Consider the following 12,244-nt stretch of genomic DNA (forward strand, 5'->3'; position numbering starts at 1 on the left):
GACTTAAGAACAAGTTGCTTTTATTGAAATAACATAGTGGTCTTTCATTATGAAACTCATGCCATTCATACAAAACACACTTAGCACGTAGAAATAGCTTTACTCTCCATTTTTAAAAAAAACAAGCGTGAGAAACTTAAAAATGGCAATAAAAATTGTACATTTCTACAATATATTTGCAAGTGATGTGTTTGACTTCCACAGGTCAAAAAGGCAGCAACAGGCCAGTACAAAGAGAAAATAAAATCCACTAGAGTGATTTCCCTTCTTAATGAGCCTTTGGATGGATTAAAAAAATAAATAATGACACTGTGCTTTTTTTTTTTTTTTTTTGGTCCGAAGCGGTGGTTTAAGGTCTCTCCTGAGATTTAAACCATGTCCGTGTGTCTGAACAAACGCTGGTCGTGGCCTGGCGGGAACTGCTGCGTCCAGTCGATGATGGCCGGTTTGAAGAGGCCGCAGCAGCGCAGCTGGAAGAAGGACGCCAGGTTCCTCAAGACACCCAAACTACGGAGAAACGGTATCGATTCATTGGACACAAATCAAAACCAGAATGGGGCCAAAATAAAAACTCACTTGTATGGATTTTGGGACAGGGACAAGGATAGTCTGTGTTTTCTCGCATGTATACTCAAACTCATCCTCTCGGCGGTGGTCAGTCCGAGGAAAGCGATCTGAGAAAAAAAATAAAAAATAAATCATCCGTTCATTGAGACGGATGGATTTGGGCGACGACACTTCGGCACGTTGACGAGCGCCTCGCCTGGTAGAGCTGCAGGAGTAGGATGAAGCTGGACCAGCAGGTGTGGTATAAGGCCAAGAAGAGGATGCACAGCAACCACGGAGAGCAGTTGACAACGGCCAAGACCACCGCCAGCGGACCGTGCCCCTCGTGCTGTGGCGTGCAATGTTTCGACCAGTCTGGAAACAAATGTTCATTTGTGATTTGTTTTAAACAACCTGAGGTGGCTCTGTCTAATAGGAAAGTAGTAAATCGGAAGCATGTCTGGGAGCGACTGAGCGGCGCATTGACTCACACACGAGGCAACCGTAGAACATCCAGATGCCCATGAGCAAGAGGCAGATCAGAAAGAGGACAAAGTAAAGATGATTCCTAGCTCCTGCAAAAAAAAAAAGCAAAAGCTTTCAGTCAAACGGAATTCACATTCGGCGGCAACGTTGCCCCGTGACGCCGTTGTACCGATGCAAGAGTTGGTCCACACGGAGTGATGGTCCTGCTTGGCGACACACGCGTCACATATCTGGCAGTGGCTGGCTCGAACTGGTTTCTTAAGCTGAGAGAGATTCGAAGCGTTAACGGTCGCACGGCGGCTTCGGTGATCGAGCTCGAGCGCTTTTGCTGGAAATCTTACCATGCAGGAAGTGCAGAATATGCTCGGGTCCAGACAGCCGGCCTCAGCCAACACCAAGACATTCTGTCGAGGCAAAGAAACATGAGTGACAACAGCCTCGTCATCCCCCCCCCCCCCCAAAAAAATATAAAATTAAAACAAGACAAACCATTTTCTTCTCCTCCTCAGTTGCCCTTACAAATCCGGGGTCAGTCTTGCAGGCACGCAGGTAGTAGTAGAGCAGAGCGGTGGCGGTGAGCGTGAAAAGCACCTGCACCGTGGCGCTGTGGCCATGTGAGGGCGCAAACGTTAAGAAACAAGAGCCTACTGGCTGGGATAGATAGCTCTGAATTCAAATACATTGAAATTCAAAACTGACTCTGGACGTACAACATAGCCGTCCGACATTCTACGGCACGTGCGAAGGATATCTGGTAGAAACCAGAGGCACCAAGTGACGAGCATCCAGAAGATGGAGGCCATGAGAGTTGTGGCTGGTACAAGTGACTGAAACATGGCACTGGGGAGATTCCTGTTGAGGCACAAAGATTCCGCTGGTGGTCATATTTTCACGTACATATCCCGCAAAATATCTTACAAGAGCAAATAGATCCGAACCTCGAGACCAAACTGACGGCACCGATCACGCATGCCAGCAGGATCCCTTTGAGCAACCAGGAGTCGGAATTCATATCCAAGATGGCAGCCAAACAACCAAACATGGCGGTGGAGAGCATAAAATGAAGAAACATCTAGAAGGGAGGAGGGGAAAATGATGTTACGTCTGTGAAAGTAGAACGTAGTGACGTTTGCCTACTTTGTATTTGGTGACGATTCGTAAACAGCGCGAGTTGGCGCGGTTTCTCTCCTGTTGGACTTGGTTGAGCATGAAGATGAGGAGGGGGCTGTGCACCTGGTGGGCCAACTCCAGAGGTGAGTGTCCCTGTGAGGGGTTTGAAAAAAAAAAAAAAACCAACATGAAACATACACTGCTGGCATTGGAAAGAAGGATTCAACATATTTGTGGCACTGGGGTGTTTTTGAGCGAGGCTCACGTTGATGTTTTCCAAATCCAAGCTGGCTCCAGCCTCCAGCAGCACGCAGGCGGCGTCGACGTTGCCCGCCAGCACGGCGCAGTGAAGCGGAGTATTCCTGTTCACTTTGTCCACGGCGCTCACTGAAGCGTTGTTTTTGATTAAAAAGTTTGTGGGCTCAGGCCTGCGATGTAAAGAATATTTCCTTTCTAATTTCTCGATAACGGACAGTAAAATCATCTCGAAGTGGTGGACAAAAGTATTTGGACACCCGGATATCATCTATCCATTTTTTTTTTATGTTTCTGTTGATTCAGTTCAGGATTAAAGAGATTTTTTGTGTCACTATACTTTTTGGATATCATTTGAATGAATATAAAAGTCTTTAATTGAAACGTACCCGATGATCTTCTGGGCCGCTAGCATGAGCGGTGTCTGCCCGTTGCAGTCAGGGCTGTCGACTTCCTGGAAGGCAAATAATAAAAAAAACAAAAGTCCAAAGGTATTAGAGAGAGGACGAAAAAAAAAAAGCGTAATAGAGTAAAATATAATATAAACGTGTTTTGGTGCTAACCTGCCCCTTAGCCATAAGATAAGCGGCTATGGCCATGTGCTGGAAGAGGATGGCGAGGTGAAGAGCGCGATAACCTTCTCCGTCTGCGATGGAAGGATCTGCTCCGTACCTTATCAGCTGAATGACCATGGGCAGGTGGCCCTGTCTGTCCACAGAAACACAAAATCTTATTGAAGACAGATGGACTGAGAGGCTACTATGAGCATGTGACTACGACCGATCTATAAAAGAGATTCAAAAGGCGTCGATCGCCACCTTATGGCCCAATGAAGAGGAGTCGAGTTCAGGTCTCCTCCAAGTTGGTCAACTATTGCTCCTTTAGAAATGTAATACCTAGAAGAAAAAAAAAACATGGTTTTAATTTACACAGCACATTTATTTGAATATTCTTTGCACATGTTCGTACTTGACTAGCTCCAAGCGATTGTTGATGGCCGCCCAGTGCAACAGCGACACGTTCTCCTTGTCCAGTTGTCTGACGTCATATCCGGCCTCCACTAGCTCCTTACAGCGATCCAAGATGCCAAACCTGCATGGAAGTTCGTAGGGACACATCAACGACGTGCCAAAAAGGAGAGCGCTCCAGAACGTAAACACACAACATTGGCACTTGAGCAACATATGGTCTTAACACTTTTGCATTTTTTTTTTTTTTTACTTCTGAGATTTCCTTCAATATTTACGATGTACAGTCACATTTACAAACCGGACAGTAAAATATTCCAAATATGTATCGCTTTCACGTCAGTGAGAAAAGGGAGTGGCCATTTGGATAAGCAGACAGGTATGACTCAGCAGAGAATTTTTCTCATACTTCCTGATTCCCACATGAGGTGACTATTTAAAAAAATAAAAAATGCTCACGATGCCTTCATCGACTGCATGCCAAAAGTCTTACTGTGATGCCTTCACTATATCCCAGCTGCTGCTGTCATCCAGGTGCGACCGTTTCTTCGACTGTAGACTCAAGTCCAACGCTTCATCGGCGTGGTTGCCAAACTGTCCGTGAAAAGCCGGCACGAACGGGAGCCCCATGGCTCCAAACGCTGCCGCTCTGGGCCCGTGACTGTGAGAATGACCCGAGTGTCCATTCTGACAGCTGTCATGTGCATGACTGTGCATCTGCAACAATCCAAACAGAAAAGGAATGGGCAAACTGTCATGCAATAACAGACGGAAGACGTTATTTCAAAACCACTTTTGTCCCTCGTTGGGCAAGGTGTTGGAACTTGATGCCCTGAACAAAAGCACATAACTTCAAGGTGGGCAAAGTGGGGTTACCTTTCATATTTTATATCGGATTTGCATTATCAACAGTCCTGTAATATTTGTTGCATAATTTTTTTTATGACTCGATAGTTTGTTTAGGGTACATAATAGACAATTATGTTAACATGACAATAAGCGTGTTTTGAAAAAAATAGTATTACTCCTGTGAAGCTGAAAGTCATCAGATCATCATAAAGCTTAGACACTTGCAGGAATCAAGGAAACACGATCGGATCGATAAGCATGAGGAAGACGTCTACTGTACTGATTGCACGCCTGCACTGTCAGTTCCCGTCTAATACTTCAAACCAAGCCCTTTTGCTGCCAACACAAGCAATGGTGCACACAAAGGAAGAAATGTCAACTGACTAGCGTGCACTGTGTTTACTGTAAAGCTACTAGCATGAGGCTAGCGACCTGCAGCTAACATTCTGACAGTGAGTAGAGGGAAGGACAGGTTATTCCGCCTTCAAGCAACTTGCCGACAGACGAGTTCGACAATGCTAGCAAGCTGACAAATAAATTAAATGAGTGTCTTTGCAAAGCCAGCCAAATGTAAGAGATATTTATTATATTAAAAAAAAAACAGACTTACATGACCACCTTTGCTCCAGTCCATTTTGTTGTGAAGGAAATCAGGGAAAGTTGCTGCTAACGGAAAGGCCGGAGTCAACATTTCACTTCCGCTACGTGCCTTTCAGAATAAAGGTAATATTTTTGAATACGGACCGTGACAAATATAATTGTTAAATAAATGAGAATCTAACTCAATAATAATTTAAAAAAAAAGTGTCCTACATTTGTCTTGGTGATTATTATATCACAGCCATAATTAATATTTTTGTGCATTTTTACCGCTGTTGTTTGACTGCGTTGTGTATCAATTTATAAATGGTGACGAAAGAAAAAGACTAATTCGAAATTTACTAATTTAATAATTGGATAACAACAGAGCAAAAAGACGCCGACACAACAGGTAATGTCAAGCAAAGTGTTTGACCATGCCTTTGATTCAATAAGTTCCTACACGTCCACTTGAAGAGCAGCTGATGGCGCCATAGTTCAATAAATGGAGACAAATGATCTCAGCGCATTTTGCAGCGATCGCTTTATCGAGACGCGTATCGAATCGTCTTTTCTTGCAGGGTTTGCCACCCCTGCACATTTCATATACTGATGTCCCATAAGAGCAATATCCCCTAAAATGAAATTTCTCTCATCATAATTATGCACACGCGCACACGCACGAGCACACGCGGATAAGCAGCCTTTTGAAAATAGAGGAAGCAGGGTCATCCAGTAAAAACATGTAAGGAGGATATTGGACAATGGAGAGGAGAACCTCCCAGTTGTGTGATCATATTCACGATGCCTCATTCACGCTTACAATTTAGCCTATTTATGCATTTAGTGAACAACATATGTTTTCAAAACAACTTTCTTGCACAGTGGACATTCACAATAAATGATCAAAAATGTTACTTGATAAAAGATAACGGAATTTTGAAGCATTAATTACTAAGGAAAGTGGATTACCAGTCAAAACAAAGATTTCAAAGAGGCAAGACTGAAAAAAAATCTATGAGCAGAAAAAACATATATACACAACTTAGTGATTACAATCATTGTAAACACAGAGTTATGACATTTAATAAAATCCTCTAATATTTTTTTTTTTCCAAGACGGAACTTATCTAACTGAACCCGACAGCTGACTGTTTGATCGTAATGAGAATTGGGGAAAGGGGGTGGGGGGGATCCAGTAATATGCACAGCACACTTAACTCAGACTCTTGAGATATAAACACTGGAAAGTGAGAAGACCAGAGCTGATACAAGTTAATTATCATAAAAAGGTGAGTGTGTGTGTTGGATGCTGCACAGCTGTCAGCCATTGGAAACTCTTCAATCACCATAGAAAGGGATAAAAAATAAATTAATGGTCCAAAATTGTCCGTGAGTCTGTTTTCTCTTTGTTATTGAGATTTTTTTATAAACACTTCAAATCCACATTTTTATACTCCACAAATTCTGTTCAAATTCAGTTTGAGGGTTATTCAAGTGTTGAATTTGCTGTTTGAGGAACGTAATCAAACTTCCAATATGAACATAAAAAAAAAGCCATTGCATGGTAACGCTAATCGAGAACTGTTGTGGTCATCAAGTGGAATGAGTTTGTTTTTACACACAGTTACAGACACTTGTAGAAGTAAATCAGTGTGAATATGAGCTGTTACGCTTGGGTGGAACTGAGGACCTGCAAGGCCAGTGTTGATGAATGGCGCTAGATAAAGGCAGCCAAATTATGTCCTGGGCAAAGACAGATTGTCGGTCAGAGTTCAGGGAGGACAAGAGCTTCATCTTCAGGGTTCAGGGACAGCACCAAATTACAAGATAGGATTATTTTGTGCCTTCACACGATGGTCGGAGAGAGACGATCGGTGGGGAGACATTACACCGCGAGCCTCGGCTGCTGCAGTGAAATCAGTTGATCTTGGACAAAAAAAGGAATGAAAAGGCGGAATCCAATTTTATACAGTCTTGCCTGTGTGCTCCTAATATTGCCGCAATATGGGATAACATGATATAGTACGGCAGAACTTCCAAATTGCCTCAAAAAAGGACACCACTTGGTTGTTCAAAGGTGTGTGCCTGAATTGTGATGTCGCACGAGTTATCAATTCAATTTAAATCAGGGTTAATTTCAGAGCTGTTATTTTTGTGTGTGTAAATGATTGGAGAATATCAACTGTGTTGAAAATGGGTCACCACCACTGACTGGAAGAGAAGCAGCAAGAATTGTCCCACTGACACCACCGAAATAAAAACAAACAAACTGACAAGGCAACAAGACACGAGCGGTTGATGGATCTGATTGGTTGACTCAAAAGACCTGGTCTGGCGAGATCAGGTAGAAAAAAAAACCTAACGAGCAACACACAAGAAGAAAACCAATCTCAATTTAATCCAGCCAACACAGATCTTGACTACCATTTTCCACCTTGAGATACTTTCAAGGAATTTTACAAAGTTCCTGCATGTAAGCACTGACGGTGGAAGACGCTTGATCGGCCATCTCTGAATCTCGATGCAAGACTGTTGTTTGCTAAATGTAATATTTGGCTAATTTGCATTCGAAAGACATTGAGTTTGAAAAGTTGACGCTTACATCCATAAATTTTGTACTGGCCTTCACACCAGATATGGAACTGGTACTTCCTTCCTTCAAAACCTTGCCCAAGCCTTCCATATACTGGTTTAAATGTTCTCCCCTTTGGCCTCTGGGCATTTAGCTGTCCCATTACTCATCGGACCTCAGCCATTCGGGTCACGTCTCATCCTTGTTCTGTCAAAATGAATGCTTAAAAATGTTCTTCTAACTTCTCCATCATCATGTTTAGCAAAATATTCCAAGCATGTGAAATTCAGCCAGCAGATCAGCTGCCTGCAAATGGAAAATTGATTAGTTCTGGACGTGATTTCTCCAGCGACTATGAAAGATGGTAAAATGGTGACTTCATTGCAAATTCTTCGAGAATATCAACTTTTCCCATTTGAGTCATCACTCAAAACAGAGTTGGAAGACTGAAGAGGTTTCTTGGAGTTTGTGACATTTTCTCTGAAAAGCAGCCAAGATCATTTTGATCATACTTGACCCACGACGTGTGTCTTTGTGAGTTTGTTTTAATGTGCGTGAGAGATTCCACAGAGGTTAGGTGCTCTTCTCTCAGTCTTCCAGAGACCCACCTCCTTGTCCAGCAGTGCCAGGGTGGTTCAGAGCTGAGAGGAAGGGTGGTGGGAGTCACTCAGGGAGGGGTCAGGGCGAGTTGGCGAGGGATGGACATCCCAACAACAAAGGGCCGTTGGGGTGATAATCCCACCTAATGCCCCCTGTCTGCACCATGTCTGCAGTGGCAGATTGAGTGCACTCATGCAAAAGGTTACTTGGGTGATCAAGTGCTCTTGTCGAGGGGGGAGGGAAGGCGTAAGGGGGACGTCACAGGCCACATGTCTTCAGTGGCCTCAACGGGCCGTTGTCCGCCCAGATCAGCAGAGGCGGTGATGTTCTGCGGCAGCTGATTCAGCAGAGGCAGGCGGGCGGGTCATGCATTATGCAAGAGGTCTCGTCATAGACTGCCGCCCGCGCACAAGAGGGGGGTCAGTCGGGGGTTGAGACCACATATTCCGGAATGACATCAAAATTTTTTACCACCTTTAGATAACGTTGACATAATACTCACCGAGGTACTTTCAGACTTGCCATCGCTGTAATACCTATGCCAGGCCAGTAGTTAGCAGTGTTTGACAGTAACGCGATATTAACGTAACCTCGACAAAATCTTGAAAAACACCGGTTTGTCTATATTCTTGGTTGTATAAGCTTGGGATTGCCTGGTTCACAATGCTGCTGAGGTTCTGAAATGTATTTTTGGGAGGCTTATGAATTTAAAATCAGGCAAATTTTAATGCCAACCTCAATGCGCATCACTGGTGCGTTGTGACCGGCTGAAACCAGTCAAGGCTGTACTGCAGTCTCTCGGCCAAACTCACGTATCGGTCTAATGAAGTGAAGTCCTTCAGAAAATAGATGGATGCCTTGATGAATAGATAGCAAAGAGTAAATTTACTGTCATTCATATATTTCCTGCCTCTGCACATGAAGGGAACCCGAGTAGCTGTAGTCACCGGTAGGTCTTCAATTAATTTCGCTTTCACTAAGTTTTATGAGAATGATAAAATACAAGTCCTCCAAATGACGAATTCAAATCTAATTGCGTGATTTTGCCACAAGGTCACCACAGTGTGTCAATAAAAACTTAAGTAGCCCTCCTCACACTCAGGAAAGCAACAGATTCTAATAGCTCATAAAGAAGCTGAAGAGGAGCTTTGATGGCAACATTCTGTTAAGAACACACGCAAAATCCTTGATCTGGAAGTTTTGGGCTCATTAACACTATGAGCAAAATAAAATTCTTTTCATAACACTGCACTTTAGTGAGCTGAGTTCGAGGATAATGTGAAGATGTTCTTGAAGTGCAATTTACAGGATAAGCACAAGGCATTTATTTGATTGGTAGAATTGGAGAGTTGTGTTGAATTTCACAAAAGGAGACCTTCGTTATATGAGAAAGATGAGGCATGAGAGGCGACGAAACAAATCCATCCTTCTTAATTTACAGTTTAGAACTTTAGAAATTTGAAATGATAAGGTTGCCCGTCAGTAGTTCATCCACAATCATAGTTTGAGTCTCAGAAATGTGGACCGACAAAAATTAAGAAACATTATGACGTAATGTCAATCACACCGAATAAACATAAAAAAAAATGTGAACCAAACGTAAACCGAGCTACATTTGGAACAATTTGGATAAGTAAGATAAGGCCACGAGGGTGACTATAGCTCGCTATCTAGCTATTTAGCTAGCTAGCAAAGCTAAGCCAAGATACATTTTGAACATCTTGGATAAGTAAAATAGGGTCAAGAGGGGGATTATAGCTTGCTAGCTAGCTAACTAGCTAAGCGTACTAGTCCATCAGGCAGAATTCTGCGGCTCTTGATGTGCGATCGAAGGTGCTTGAGCTGAATGTGTTTGTGGTTGTCGCACCTCTGACAAAGGGAGCCATACATAACACAGAGTAATCGAGGAGGACAAGCCAATCAATAGCCAGAGAGGCCGTTTGACCCACGCTTTAAAATGACAAATCTCCTGCCTTGCATCACGGAGATTGTCTCTCTTCTTTGCGCTGCAGCCAACGGGGAGAGCCGGCCGAGAAGAGACAGGAGCTCCGTCAGCTGACCAAAGTTAGATTTCTCTGAAAAAACTTTTAGGAATTTGATTCAGGTGAAGGCAGACACATTCTGAGCTTGGCGGACATGTGGGTCACCGTATTTGATCTGATCCCACCGTCACCTCTGTTACTTGTGCTATTTGTCTTCAAGTGGCCTGTCCTGTAGATGACGCTGGCCTCTGTCAGGCTGCAACCTCACGCTCACGTAAATGCGTGTTTGTGTATTTCTGATGAGGATCCCAGAGGCAACTCATCGTGTTTGGTCTTTGCTTTGGCCGTTTCTAATTTGCAGCAGCATTCCGTACTTTTGCTTGAATCCACTGTGGCCAAGAAGTTCACGCTATGACGTACATTCCCAACTCTTGCTTGTCAGCGGGTCTCGTTGTGACTGTGTAGGAAGGTTGTCTGTGGTTTTATTTCAGAAAACTGACCCATACTGAGGTGAAGAGAGCCCAGTAGAAGCAGTACGCACACTGTGCAATGGAAAATAGTGATGACTCACTAATTGGTAATTTCAAGCTACCGCCACGCTTTATACTTAGCTTTTCTGCTTCTAATGCAGTGGTTCAAATCCAGAATGACTCGCTCACTAAAAAGTTGACTCGCTTGTTTAATTTCACCCTTTCACATCAACGGTCCTCTTTAAAAGTGCTCTTACGCAACTTGGAGTCTTTTTTTTTCCTTCCTCCAAAATACAAAATGAACTTTGCAATGTGTAGTGTGGTGATGTTTTTTTGTAATGTTTTTGCTCCTTCTTTGAAAGAAGCTCTTTCAGATGGCGGCAATCTTTAAATTGATTGGACAAACAAGACAGAACCCCCCGCCATTGATTGCAAAATCCACTATTAATGACTTTGCCACTCTGAGCACACAATGTTTTCACTGCACAAGTCACAAGAGGAAGAAGAAGAAACATTGCACAAAGACGGGCTGCTCTCAGCAACTTAAAAAAAAAAACGTGTTCTAAGAAGATCTCAAAACTAGCCGCAGTGGAGTAAATGCGTCTACTGTGCCAGAGTCCTGCTGTGTGATTTTGTACTGGGGGAGGGGAGGGGGGTGGGCGAAGGTGGTGGGCTGGATGGAGGCTCATTCATCAAGTCATTACGGGAGGTGGCTCTGGTGGTATTTCTGCCTGTCCATCAGTAGAGAAGGACGGGGGAGACGTTCCCAGAGGAGGACACAAGCTCCCCCCCCTTCCATCTTTCTTCATCTGTTCGCCTTCCTCCCCCCCATCCAATGCCCCTGGCCTGTTTTTCCTCTGACAGCTCACCTTCTGACTGCTATTACCCCCTCCCTCCCTCCTCTCTTCCATCACTTCCATCTCTCCATTTTCCGCCCCTCCCCTTCACAGCCAGCGTCCTCCCCTCGCATTCCCGCCACTTCCCTCGACCGACTGGCTTCTTTTTTTTTTTTTGCATTTCTCTCGGGAGGCAGCCCCTGACTCTCAGATGTCCCTCGCATGCCAAAAATTACTATTGACATTTCAATTCAGTGGACTTTTTTTTCTTTTTTTCTTCCACTGCTCTCTGCTGATGCCTTATAGCAGGAGGACATTTACATGTCAATGGGCCAGACAAAAAAGGGAGGCAGAGTGTGCCCATCTCCGTGTCCTTAAGACACTGGCTGTAACTCCAAATTTATGGCTTGGCTGCTGATGAGAAACCTTTTGTGTCTGCTCTATAGATGAGTAAATGTCTTATTAAAATTGGCTCGCAACGGGACTCGTTTGTGAATCCTCCATTTGCCGATCGATGTCGGTAAACCGCAAAGCAATAAATTACAGAATGCCACTTAAAAGTGAAGTAGTGCAAAAGTAAACTGCTTTTGAGTCCTCATTCAATCATTGTTGTTTCGGCGCACTTTCGAAACGTAATTCTAGCCTGTCAAAGAACAAGAAAATCATGTTTGTTTTGCAGCTTCACTCACTCGATACAAATTACGCCTTTTTTTTTTTTTTTTTTTAAGATTCCGATGAAAAGATTTGACAGGTTTTTCTTTCACCTTGGCGCCAGTCAAAATAAAACACAGCAGTGTGTGTATGGACCGTCTTAATGCCGCTTTTATTCTCTGCTCTTCCTGCGCCTCCGTGTTTGGGATTGAGTTTCCTGCAGCCAAATCGACATTCCAAAGTACGGTGGTGACAGGTGAAAAACAAAAGACGGCTCGGGTCCTTTTAGGCACTGGTGGAGCTAGGATTAAAAAAGGGTCAAGGGTCCAAGCACATT

At 43.7% G+C, this 12,244-nt stretch overlaps 1 protein-coding gene across 3 annotated transcripts; it reads right to left on the minus strand.

The window, feature by feature from the left end:
- Positions 1–3: 3 nt before the first annotated feature.
- zdhhc13 (zDHHC palmitoyltransferase 13) lies at positions 4–4,942 on the minus strand. Of its 3 annotated transcripts, none has more exons than XM_085908574.1 (17): positions 4,825–4,942; positions 3,859–4,082; positions 3,367–3,489; positions 3,216–3,293; positions 2,961–3,105; positions 2,787–2,851; positions 2,408–2,570; positions 2,170–2,295; positions 1,971–2,104; positions 1,782–1,884; positions 1,522–1,644; positions 1,374–1,436; positions 1,202–1,295; positions 1,038–1,121; positions 764–921; positions 577–674; positions 4–507 (listed from the first exon to the last, which is right to left on the minus strand). In XM_085908574.1, exons 1-17 carry the CDS (start codon positions 4,903–4,905, stop codon positions 369–371), a joined length of 2,001 nt encoding a protein of 666 aa, XP_085764700.1. In that variant the 5' UTR covers positions 4,906–4,942; the 3' UTR covers positions 4–368. The 3 variants fall into 3 exon arrangements, with proteins under 3 accessions (XP_085764700.1, XP_085764701.1, XP_085764702.1); XM_085908575.1 differs by lacking the exon at positions 4,825–4,942 and adding an exon at positions 4,391–4,776; XM_085908576.1 differs by lacking the exon at positions 4,825–4,942 and adding an exon at positions 4,242–4,352.
- Positions 4,943–12,244: the final 7,302 nt, after the last annotated feature.

Source organism: Syngnathus leptorhynchus, chromosome 3, assembly GCF_054491065.1.
Source record: "Syngnathus leptorhynchus isolate UIUO chromosome 3, UIUO_Slep, whole genome shotgun sequence".
NCBI classification, from domain to species: Eukaryota; Metazoa; Chordata; class Actinopteri; order Syngnathiformes; family Syngnathidae; genus Syngnathus; species Syngnathus leptorhynchus.

Bases quoted from the DNA above. Each gene is read 5' to 3' on its own strand.
- zdhhc13 (XM_085908574.1), bottom strand. From the start codon at position 4,905: ATGTTGACTCCGGCCTTTCCGTTAGCAGCAACTTTCCCTGATTTCCTT. The intron at 1,296-1,373 runs GTAAGATTTCCA...AATCTCTCTCAG, and splicing joins TATTCTGCACTTCCTGCATG to CTTAAGAAACCAGTTCGAGC. The intron at 675-763 runs GCGAGGCGCTCG...TTTTTTTCTCAG, and splicing joins TACTCCTGCAGCTCTACCAG to ATCGCTTTCCTCGGACTGAC.